Source organism: Macrobrachium nipponense, chromosome 5 (genome assembly GCF_015104395.2).
Source record: "Macrobrachium nipponense isolate FS-2020 chromosome 5, ASM1510439v2, whole genome shotgun sequence".
Classification (NCBI taxonomy): Eukaryota; Metazoa; Arthropoda; class Malacostraca; order Decapoda; family Palaemonidae; genus Macrobrachium; species Macrobrachium nipponense.
The window spans coordinates 28,767,738-28,780,398 of record NC_061107.1 but is presented as its reverse complement, the minus strand read 5'-3'; the positions used below and the strand labels follow the sequence as shown (position 1 = coordinate 28,780,398).

The following is a 12,661-nucleotide window of genomic DNA, read 5'->3' as shown; positions in this document are numbered from 1 at the left end:
CTCGCTCTTACGACCAGGGAGGCATTCCAGGGATGGACGAACACCAGTCTGTTCATCAAAAGACTCAGATTCCTCCCACCAAGAAGTGAGTCTTCCTATTGTTAAAGGACCGATGGTTTGTATTACGCATCGGAACAAATGACAATTTGTCGAAAATTGCATTTTTCCTAACTATACAAACCTGAGGTCCTTTAACAATAGGAAGTAGCTAGCGGCAGCTAGAACGGTTGTAAGCTTCGAACAAGGGGAGAACGGTAGTTAACTGCTTGTCCGACAGTCACGCGGCAAACAAATCACTTTTGCTTTTGGCCCATGCAAAATACGCAGTGAGGGGTGGCATGAGGAGGGACTATATGTAAAGGACCTCAGGTTTGTATAGTTAGGAAAAATGCAATTTTCGACAAATTGTCATTTTTGTAAAGATTGACATTTGTATAGTTCATAAAGATTATCATTCAATGAGGCAGTTTGTATTAGTATACTGTACATACTACCATTTGCTAGGTTCCAAGATGATTTTACTGTAATTAAGTCTTTCTGTAGTAGAAGTCTCCTTTGCTTGTGATTTCATGTGTGTATGGAATAAGTAAAGGTTATGTTTTAAGGGCAAAGAAATATCATTGTAATTTGTTGTGGATTGTATCAGGTTTTTGGTGCATATACTAGTGTATCTTAAAAAGTGTGGTTTTAATTATGGGACCTACCAGTGATTATAGTATAGCCAAGATTTTCACTCACCCGGCAGTTAAATTCCAAAATTCGCTGGTCGCACTAATTTTCTGTCTTGGTTTGGTTAGGTAACCACAACCCCGCCCACTTTTGGGGAAAGAGAGGAACCAATTGGCAAAGAGCTCAGTTTGTTTCTGCTGTTTGATGACTACAGACTGGTTGTCAACTGCAGTTAATTCTGGAATATTGACTTTTTCTTTTGTTTATCAACTTATGGTGAAATATTATTTATCTTGCATTAGCCAATTAGGTGGAATCTATTTAGTTTTAGGTTCTTGTTACTAAAGAACTAAATAGTTTATTTGGACTTAATTACAGAATTTTCTTTTTTTTATCAACATGTCGGACTCTAGTGTTGCTAACATTAGGTATTTTCCAAATGGTTGTAAGACTAGATTGACTAAAGAGTCTTATGATACACATACCTTGTGCTCATCATGTCATGGGTAAGTATTCTCTGTGGGTGTAAGGTGTAATGAGTATGTTGATTGGGATGAGAGAACATGGAGGAACTTAGAATCTCATTGGAAAATTGGATAGAGATAGGAAGAGGAAGGGTTTAACTACAGCTAGTTCGAAATCAGCTAGTCATGGATCATCGGATTTGAATGTTCCTGTTATTTCTCTATCCCCAGTTCCCAGTTCTCTTACTGTACACCTTCTATAGTTTCAGGTTCCCACACTTCTGATCCCAACCCCATCACCAGTCTAGAAGAAAAGCTTGAAAAATGTCTTTCTCTGTTTGTTCAGACGATGGTGTAGGTTGGTTCATCAGTGAAAGTCCTGATGGACAAGGCAAAATGTGACAGTTCAGTGTTAGTAGAGGAGGTGGCTGTTCATCCCATCGATTCTCCTGGGCAAAGGTCACTGGCATACTCCCCAGTATATGGGAGGAGTCAAACTGGTAGCCTAAGGGAGGTTGGTGGGATCTGCCTACGAGTAGTTGCCCCCTCAGTTCAACCTGTTGTAGTCTTCGAGGTTGTAACAGAGAACCACTGGAGAGGTCTCTCATTAGAAGTGAATAAGTTATCTAGTTCTGAAGATTCCTCTCCTTGTCATCATCAGTGATGCTCAAGCAGTAAGTCTCTGCCTCTTAAGAGGGCCTACGGATGTAGCAGCGCCACCTGTTGTTCTTGTAGAAGTCTATAGCTCCGCACCCGTCTTGCAGCAATTGGGACAGTCAGGAGCAATTTTCTTCTGATTGCCTCTCATAAGGGGATGCTTCCCCAGCACCAGCTACTCCCGAGGCGCCCAAGATGTCAGAAGCAGTCAAACTCCCATTGGCACCAGAACCCTCCTCTATCAACAAGCGCCAGGTAATACCCACTGGTATGGAGTCACAGCAAGGTGCCTGAGTGCCCAATGGCTCCTCTTTCTCCTCCGGTAGCTCCCACTTTTTCAGCCGAAGTGGGCCCTATTCAGGTGAAACTGGACAACATTTTGGCCTTATGTACTTATTATTGCTCCCTTGATGCCTCAAACAGCCACAACGTTGCATGCGCCCGCTTCATCTCAGGTGCAAGCAATGGCTGGGACACTTAAAGCATCCTTAGGTGTGGAACTTCTTCAAGCACCCGTTGTAGCTTTGACTCCCCAAGCTCCTCTGGTTGCAGACACAACTCAAGCTCCTGCGGATCTTTCTCCTGTTTCATTGGAAAAGGAAGAGCTAGAGGATCAAGCTGCCTCTTCATCGTATGTCACCTTAATGAAGTTCCTGTTGGCTTCTTATCCGACCTTCTTTTTGCCTGCAACTCCCTTGTCGCCCACGTCAATGTTAGTGATGGATATGCCTTCGTCCACTTCCTCCAACATACCAAAGATGGTGCTTTCTTCTTCAAAGAAAGCATTTAAGGATATAGAAGCATGGCCAGCAGAAAAGAGGAATCAAGGCAGGACCTCTCTTAGCTTTCCTCTCTCTAGGATTTCAAGATGGAGGTATCACTAATATGCCACTAAAGAGGTGCCATCCTTGGGAATCTGTGCCTCTTCCCAAGGAGGCTTCTCAGGATTAGTAGATTCTGCTTTCTCGTCGACCAAGATTTTGTTTCCAACTTCGGAACTTGTGCATCTACTCCAGAATATCTTCGAAGTGTTTGATTGGGCAGTAGGTGCTTTAGCCTGCAAAATTAGATCTTGCTTGGTCTTACCAGAGACTCTTTTGTTGGACTGGTTAGGAGTTTTGTCTTGTATTGACAGGGGAATTACAGACTGCTCCCCCAAAATAACTTCCCTTTATATGCTTGGCACTCTGAAGAAGAGGGAGCTCTGGTGCTTGTACACCTCTAAGGGAGTTAAGGCTACTCAAAGATCGGCGCTGCTGTATTCTCCACTGGATAAAAGACACCTGTTTCCTCAGTCTACAGTCTTTGACACAGCTTCTGAGTTGCAGAAGAAAAGCACCCAGGATCATCTTGTTCAGTCCACCAAGAGACCTAAAGTTCAAAGCAGTCTCTTCCTTTGAGGCCACACCCCTTTTGGTCCAGACTGAGACCCTTCTGCCGTTTCAGAGGAAGCACTCGTTTCACCTCAAAAGCAGTTAAGAAGACCTCTGCTAAAGGCTCCTCTCGCAAGTGAGGAGACTGTCCTCTGTGCTCGAGTCGGAGCCAGACTTCTTTCATTTTGGGAAGTTTGGCAGAAAAAGGGAGTAGAGGCCTAGATAATGAAGGTGCTGAAGAGGTTACATCATCCCCTTTCTGAAGATGCCTCCCATAGTCATCTTGACAACTTACTCACAATAGAGCCAGTGCAGGACCTTCATTCTAGAGGTTTTTACAACCATCTGTTCATGGTTCCCACGTCATTGAGGCTGGAGGCCCGTCTTGGATGTCAGTGCTCTCAATGTCTTCATCTTGAAGACAAAATTCAAGGTGGAAACAAACCAATCAGTCCTGTCGTCCATTTGGCAAGGAGATTGGATGACGTCCTTAACCAGCAGGACGTGTATTTCCAAGTTCCTATTCATCCCAACTCAAAGAAGTACCTCAGTTTTGTGTTCGAGGGAAAGGTGTATCAATTTTGGTACTCTTTGCTTTGATCTTTCGACAGTACCTCATGTTTTCACCAGAATGATGGCTCCCATTGCAAAGTGGCTGCACCTACATTTTTTCCCCAGATAGAACCAACATGCATGAATTCAGCGAACGAAAGTGTTAAACAGCGCAGCAACAATGTACTGAACCAGCAAACATCAGCGAACAAGTGCGTAGCGAAGTCATAACAGTGGAAGAACGCAGCAGCGAATCCTTACCAAACAACGAAACCAGATAAAAACTCAGCATCAGTCAAGATTGATTTTGAAACCCAACAGTTGAATTCGAGTGCCGACAACGCAGAAAGCGTTATTGAAATCTAATTAAACAGAATAACAACAGAAGTTGTGATGAAACTGAATTTTTTTATTCTCTCTCTATAAGTGTGTGAAAATTTGCTAATTTTTCTCTCTCTCTCTCTCTCTCTCTCTCTCTCTCTCTCTCTCTCTCTCTCTCTCTCTCTCTCTCTCTCTCTCTCTCTCTCTCTCTCTCTTTTATATTTACACTATTCCTAACTGACTTTCTCCTAGCTATCATTACACTAGACCTTTGTCCAAGAATGCACTGGCATTCTTCCTAAGAAATGTGATCCGCAAGGCTCACTCGTCAGTTCAAGAAGACATGTTCCCCTTATATGAAGTGAAAGCTCATGAGATTAGAACAGTAGCTACTTTTCTAGCTTTTACAAGAAACCTATCCTTACCAGCAATTTAAACTACAATTTTGAAATATAAATCTGTGTTTGTGTCTCATTATCTTCGGGATGTTGAAACAGTGTACAGAGGTCCCCCTGTATTTGTGGGGGATGCATACCAGACCCCTGCGCAAATAGTTAGAACCCGCAAATAGTTGGAACCCTCATATAAATGCTTAAAACAGCCTATTTTGTTAGTTAAAACTATAACTCAAGAAAAACCAACTAAAAATATTTATACCTGGTTTTTTAAAATAATTTTATCACAAAAATTGCATTTTATGATGAAACTGATAAAAAAAACAGGAATTTGTGGATATTTCTCATAGAAAAATACTGCGAATAGGTGAATTTCCCGCGAATAATGGGCAGAAATGTTCCAGAGAGAAATCTGCAAAGGCATGAGTCCGTGAATCTTTTGAACGAGAATATGGGAGGTCCACTGTATAATGATTGCAGTACCTTGGGTCCTTTTCTTGCGGCTGGTGTGGTGTTGAGAAAGGAAGTGTAGGAAGTAACCCTTCCTAAATCCTTTTTTCTCCTTGATATAAGGTGTTTAACCCTGGAAGTATGAAGTACTTGAACACTCTCCAGTCCTTTAGTAGGGTGCTGGTGGTTTTTTATTTAGACATGTTTTAGATATATAAGTACAGGCAGTCCCCGGGGTTACGACGGGTTCGGCTTAGGACGTTCCGAGGTTAAGACGCATTTCAATTATATTCATCAGAAATTATTTCCAGGGTCACGACACATGTTCCAGGATTACGGCGCCTACAACACTGAACTGGCAAATGAAATATGACACCACAAATGCAAAATAATTAATATTTGAAGGTTTTTTTGATGAAAAATGCAATAAGAATGCAGTTTACATAGTTTTTCATGCACCCAAAGCACTTAAAGTAAGGTTTTCTTAGGATTTTTGACGATGTTCCAGCTTACGACGATTTTCGGCTTACGACGCGTCTCAAGAATGGAACCCCCGTCGTAACCTGGGGACTGCCTGTAATAAGTTTTTTTCCCCACTAATGTAATAGGCGCCTGCTGGCTATACCCCCATGCCTCTACATGATTAGATGAGTGATTTCTAGTTACAGTGTTAATATTTTGAGGTAGAAACATCCATGCATCCCACCATCTCTCAATGTGGGAATCAGCTATGTAATTGCTGGGTAACTCCCATAATTAAAAATGACATTTTTATAATGAAATAAAATTTTAATTATACTTATCCAGTAATTGGAGCCCTCTGTTCCCCTAGCATGGTTTTTTCTCATTAAGGGCATAAAACAAACGGAGCTCTTTGCCAATTGGTTCCTCTCTTTCCCAAAAAGTGGGCGGGTCGTGGTTGCCTAACCAAAACAGTACAGAAAATTAGCGCGACCTGCAAATTTTGGAATTTAACTGCCAGGTGTGGGAAACTCTTAGCTATATAATTACTTGGTAAGCACTATAATTAAAACTTTATTGTATTATAAAAATGTAATTTTTGATATATCAAAATTTATTTTCAACCTTTTAAGATAAGTTCTCTTTCCAGATAACTGCTGCTCAAACTTCAGATCGACTGCTTATGCTGCAAGACTTGCCTCAGATATTGCATAACACAGAACTAAAGTTGACGGAATCTCAAGAAACTTTTCAGAGAGCACAATTGGAAAAGAATTCTTTACAGGAACAAATTATGAATTTGAGTGAAAAGTTACACAGGAAAGAGGCCAAATTAACAGCAGAACATGAAAAAGTTCTTTCAAAAGAAGAAGAAATTGAAAATTTACAAAAAGTCATTGCATCTCTTAAACATAAGGAGGATGAAACTTCTAGGGAAGTGACATTGTTGAGAGAACAATTGTTAACAAAAGATGCATTATTAGAACATACCTCAGCTCAGTTAGAGGAGAGAATTCGCGAGTGTGGTCGTTTATCCTCACAGATTGACAGGCAGATGGCGCATAGTACTGAAGAAGCAAGATCTATTCAGGTTCGTTTAAGTGAACAGGAGAGTTCATCTCATAAGCAACTAATAGAAGCACAAGCACTGGCTTCTCGTTATCAGGCGCAACTTTCTGTGATGCGCTCTGAGAAAGACAATATTGAAAAATCATTAAGACAAAACATAAGAAAACTGGAAGAACAGATAGATCAACTTCAACTAAAAAATTCAACCCTTCAGAGGCAGTTAAGCACGATCACTTCAACTTACCATAATATGTTTGCTTCTGTTGATATCAGTCCATTAAATCCTCGGAATTTTGATGATTCAAATATTAAGTAATGTGTCTTTACATGGTAACTTGAAATTGTGTGATAAAAAGTTTTTATAAAAGTTTGTGATAAAAGTCGTTTGCTTCAAAAAAAAAGGACAAACCTTTGTCTTTTATGCAGGAGTATCTCTGGCAGGAGCTGGTTCAAATGTTGAGACTAGTAATAAGTATGTAAAGTTAATGATTAGGAGAGACTTATCCATTCACCTGGATGTATCCTCATTTTTAGCTACCTTTTCAAGTTGGTAGACTGCTCTGTGGTCTCAGGTTTTTACTCTGGTAATTCTGAAGTTTTGCCATTGTGATATTTTATAAACATGGTTGGTCTGTCTGCAAGTGCCTGCTTGACTTTGCTACATTACAGTATTTCTGTTTAGGTTTAAGAACTTTTCAGTTGCTTTTGGTGTAGGCATTTGTCAACCATGATTTTTGATTCTCATACATTTTTTTTGGTTGCAAGGATCAGGATAATTGTAGGGGTTTCCCCTGCAGCAAGTGTTTTGAGTGATTGCCATCTGTATTGGAAGTTGGAGTGCAATTGGACAGGGTCCAAGAAGTTGGTGATAATATTGTCAGGTTTAACACACTTCCCTTTACCCCCAGTTTTCTGAGTAACCGCTGTGATTGCTTCCTCTTGTCTTTCTCCCTGTGGTTCTTGGTTTAGGTGGGTCATCAAGGACAGCTGTTCTTCATCACCATCTGCTTACCTTTGGTAAGGCTGTTGGTTGGTAAGCATCCCTATTACACTCATTGATTGTATGCCCAAGTGTTTTGCTTTTATCCCAGCAGGTGTTGAATTAGGTTCTTGAGGTTCCCATCAGAGTTCAGGGAGTTGCTGTTCTGTCTGGTTCTCCCTCTGGTTAACTGATGAGCCTTTGTTTTATTTTTTGGAGCTTTTACTTTGACCAATGCTTCCTTCACTACTACTATAGGTAATGTTGTTCTGGCGCTTTTGGGAGCTTCAGTGCTGTTAAAGACCTGTCCACAGCCATTTCTTTTGTTCTTCCTGAGCCACAACTGAATTTTCTGAGCCTTTGTGGTGACTTTCTCAGCTATTTTTGAGGGCCTGAGGAAGCTATGCTGTAGGAAGAAAAGCAAGAACACATGGGCTTTGTCTTCCATTGCTTAATTCTCAAGTTTTACTTCTTCTCCCACCTTATCAATGTCATTTTCATTCCAGTCTCCAGTCTGTAGGAGAGTCAGAAAGAAGGCTAGGCTTGATGTATTACCCCACATCTTTTTAGCAGTTACCCAGCTAGTCTGACATATCTTTTTCCTCAGCTGCAGTAAAGAGACTTATTCAGTTCAATGCGTATCCTGCGGTGGGTGGGCAGAAGGGTTTGACTTTCAAACCATAGCATAAGGAATTGGATGGCAATTTTTTTAAATCAGTGAACTCATTCATGAGCATAGTGGTCTTGGGGAAGAATGTAGGACATTTACTTGCTACTTGGTATCATCAGTTGAGCAGTCTCACCTGAGATGATGTGGAGTGCTGGAGGAGGTTGAGTCTCTGATCACAGAGTTAGAAAATTCATTGAATTTGAGCCTTTCTTAAAAGCTTCCACCCCATATCTGTCACATACTGTGGAAAAGAGGCAAACTGAAATTCAGGACATTATTCAATCATGCAATGTCTTAGAAGATGCCTTCTAAGGTCACTGCAGCCAAGGCTTCTGACCCCATCCAAACCACAATCAGATCCTCAATAATCTTCTTTCTGTGGAAAGTGCCAGGAGTCTTCCCAACCCATTCAACCTAAGAAAGGGAGAGGGATGCTGAGGTAACCAGCATGCTTCTCTTACCACTCCAAGTTGGGAGATATCTGTCATGTTGTTGGACAGAATGGCAGTGACAAAGGGCAAAGCGTTGGGTAGTCCTAGTCCTTTGATCTAATTTCTGGCTTATCCTCTAGGATTGTTCTTAGCTTAGGTCCTGTCAGGAGAAGTGAGGCCATTTTGGAGAAAAATGTGGAAGTTTCTGAGGACCATTCCCCGAGCATCTATATTGGCCTCTTCCTTGTGGAGCAGGCATTGGAAGGCTGGCAACTGACCATCTACTTCTTAGGTGCTTACTCAAGTGTTCACTTTGGTGTGTGGTTGGCCTATTTACATTAGATACACCTGTCATCATTATTAAATCTTCTTAGCCTAATGTGGAATCACTGATAATCTTGCATATTTTTTGAACATTTAATAGCATTTGATTATATGTGAAATACAAAAGAAATTGCTGGACAGTTTTTATACGTGGCCAGTTAATCCTTAGAGGAAGTGTTGCTCCAGAATCAAGAATATCGCCTTTCATTTTATTATGATTTAGAAGTTGTGATATGCTGAGGGAAGTTGGGTCCCAAACTCAAGGAGGGAATAAAGTACTTTGGTATGCTGATGGATGGAGCAGTAATAAGAGTCTGTCCCACAGCCTTTCGGGTCTACAAACTGAAGCACATTTCCTGTCACAACAAAAACCTACTGCTTGACACTGGTAGATCATCTTGGATTACCTGTTGCCCATGGAGAAGCTCATACCTCTCTGAGCATATCCACCTTTGCTTGCTTCATTGTGGGCTGAAGCAGCCTTGGTTTCTTACCCCAGATTTCCCATCACTACATGTGCTTCACAGCAAGGAATTGATGGGCAGACTTAAATATAGTTGCACATCCTGCTAAGCCAAGCTTTAAGAATATGGGTTTCTTGTTCTCCAGAGTTTTGCTAAGGTGCCCATTGATTACATGGTCTTTCATGCTGGAGTACAATCTCATTTTTTTTGTTCTTCAGTTTGTGCTGAAATTCAGAACCTATTAGTTCCTGGACTTTGGTTTAAGAATTTCTCCATTATATCCCACCTTGACTGTGTAAACAATGATTTAGATTAAATACTTTTGTGTCTTGTGTGAATTTCGTGATTCAATTCAAGAATACTATATCAGTCTGGTAAAGGGGGATTACTTTCTACCCCACACAATAGTCCATGAAGTCTGTGACATAACACTGTTTCTTGTAAGCTGGAACTCCTCTTTTACTCAGGTACTGATGGCAGAGGTCTGTATTAGACAGACCACCTTTGCTTCATTCTACCTGAAGGTCACTGCTGGCCAGTATAGCTTCTCCTTAGGACCTTGTGTTGTTCAACACATTTTACAACCTATGCATCTCACTTAAGGATTCCCAAGTATTCTTACTTGGGAATCCTTGGCAGTTAAGGGACCACAGATAGTTGGCCTGATATCTAATGGTCAGGTTAGATGCAGGTGAGTTACACAATCCATCACCTGTCTGAATGCTACAGGCTGTGGATGTTTTCCCAGACTCTTCCCATGACAAATGGAAATGTTTAGAGTATTTATGTGATATTGGGCTAATTGCAATGATATTGCTACGTGACATGGATCTGCTATATATTGCTGGGGTGAAGTTCTTGCAGAAATGCCAAATTCTGGCACAGCCTCTCATATTAGTAAATGCTCAGCTGTATAAGAGGTTATGGTAATTGTTCTTTCCCTACTTATGCGCATGAACAGGGAACTGGCAATTTCAGGTGGAAGGTGGGGCAACATCCTTGTAAAGTTCCATGGGGTAGATTTCCCACTTAGGGGGTGATTCCTTTGTGAAAAGGTTTGTGTTCTTGTTGAATTGAAGAATAATTTTTCAAGAAAATTGCATTTTTTCTGGGTGCAAACATGCAGTCTTTTATTATAATTCCACTTCTAGCCATCCCCTTATGTAGCCCAAGGAAAAGTGAAAACCCTTTCGCATCTGCAGTTACCAAGCTTCAGTGACTGAATCAACTTGAGCTGAATATACTCCTATGTAGAAGATGAGGTTTTGTAACTAGAAGAAATGCAAGTTGCTTTAAATAAATGCCATTTTGTACTGGTCATTGTTTCTATAGTTGTTGTCACTTGGGTATTGTATATATGTTTGAAGTGTTTTGTGAAACTTTATCTACTTTTGTATGTTTTGAAGAGGGATGTAAAGAGTACAGTATGTATTTGCTTTAAAATACATATTTAGTTTGCTTTATACAGCAGTTTTATGTATATTGTATAGTCAATATAAATAAATATAAAATTGATAAGTGGAACCTTCTGAGATTATTTCTGTTGTTTCCATTACTCTAGAAGAATCATTTAATTTAGGATAATAATGAAATGGTGCCTGATTACTGGGTGCTGTGACTTCTTAATAGTACAAGTCAGTTGGTCAAACTTCTAAAAAATACTAATTTCCTCTGGAGCTTGCTTAAAAAATCATTGGTGAATAATGATGTAAATAGTAGGTAAAAAGCTAATCTAAATGGGTTTGAGCCAAAAGAAAGGCAGCTCAAGATCTATATTTCCTTAGTTTTTTTTTTATTTCATATTTGTAAGCCAAGATAATTCTTATACTGTATTGTCTAATTATAAGGTAGAGTGGCAAATGAGGCACACCCCAGTTTTATGTAGGATATTCTGGAAAAGTAAAAATAACAATCTTTTTCCTTGATTGTCACTGCCCTTCCCACTATATTAGGTTATTTGAGGCTTTTTGTTTGTGTGCATTGAAAAGTGTAATTTTTTTTATTGAAAAGCTGTAATTTTTACCCATTTGTTTGACAAAGTATTCATGGAATAGCCTATCCAAGAGAAGAAGAAATGATCTGGTCTTGCTGAGTGTCCAATGCTCACACAGTAGTTTCAGCACTGTGCTGGCTAAAGCTTTCCTACAAATGTATTCATTCCATATTTTTCCACTGTAGAACAAGCTTCCATTTCCAGAGTAGTACTGTGTATTTTTTTTTATACTCCAGTTTACTTGAGTTTTCTTCACGTGTTTCCTGACATTTCATGTTAATCTTATGTGGTAGGGATGGTCAAGATCTTAAGAAGGTCCACATCCATTGAACACTTCCTTGACTGCTTTCCACCTTTCATGTGTGTAAACCTTTTGTATATTATTATGTGATATTAATATACTCTACCTCTTTCCCTCATACATTTTATACTTTTCCTTATAGTGTATTTTCTTTATGTAGCTGTCCTCTCTCTGCCAAATACACATTATGTACACTGACTATACCCATGTAATCATGAGTTGGAGTACTACCTGAATGCAAAAGCTGTGCTTTTTAAAGGATTTTTACATTATTGCCACTAATACTGAATGTAGTAATCATGCTAATGGCTGTAGCACCAGGAAAATTAATTAGAGTATATTAAAAGTTAAAGTTCTCTAAAAAAGGTAAACTGAGGAAATATACTGGCTTCTTAAGGAGGCAAACAGGAGATTCAACAGGGCTTGGTTTATTAGTAAAGTAAGGGTTATCGAGAGGTAGAAGGTCGATCCCTGCTTTCATTACCAAATGGTCAAATTGGCAAAACTATGACCAGATCAGTCCAAAAGTGACACCAGTTATTTTGTACCTAAGTTGGTACATGTACACGCAGCACTAGTATATATACACATGACTGATTACAGTGAGTGCATCATCTTTTGTTAAAATTTAAGGCATTCCCAAGAAAACTACACAGCATCAAAGAGATTTATTTAGAAGTGCATTTTACAAAAAAAAAAAAAAATATACATAACCAATTCCTACATGGGGCTGTTATTATTTTTTAGGTTGATCGAGGAACAGCTGTCCTGGTCTAACTGGAATTTTAAAATATTCAATTACGAATTGGGAGCTTGATTTCTTCGGACTGCAGAAATGGTTTAGGTACTTCGGTATGCAGGTAATGGTATGCTTTGTTTACTGGTAAGAAATTTCCTAGCTTTAATGAGACTTTAGTTAAGCCAACCTTATTCCAGTAAAAGTTCTTGGTGAGACGTATGTGCACCGCTGTTTATTTGTGATGGTTTGCTTAAAGTGTAGAAAGAGGAGGAAAGCAGTTGAAATGACAAACCACTGGGTCTAGGAAGCCGGGATTTAGGTGGTTGGTTATTTATTCCCGGTAGAGAAC

The 12,661-nt window shown here is 39.8% G+C and overlaps 1 protein-coding gene across 1 annotated transcript in view; it reads left to right on the top strand.

Annotated features, from left to right (window-relative positions):
- The window catches only part of LOC135215261 (golgin subfamily A member 6-like protein 22), a 147,829-nt gene extending 136,146 nt beyond the window's left edge, over positions 1–11,683 (top strand). The window contains exon 10 of the mRNA XM_064249796.1: positions 5,993–11,683. Within this exon, the coding sequence (XP_064105866.1) occupies positions 5,993–6,727 (735 nt within the window). The 3' untranslated portion in view covers positions 6,728–11,683. The remainder of the gene's footprint in view (positions 1–5,992) is intronic.
- Positions 11,684–12,661: the final 978 nt, after the last annotated feature.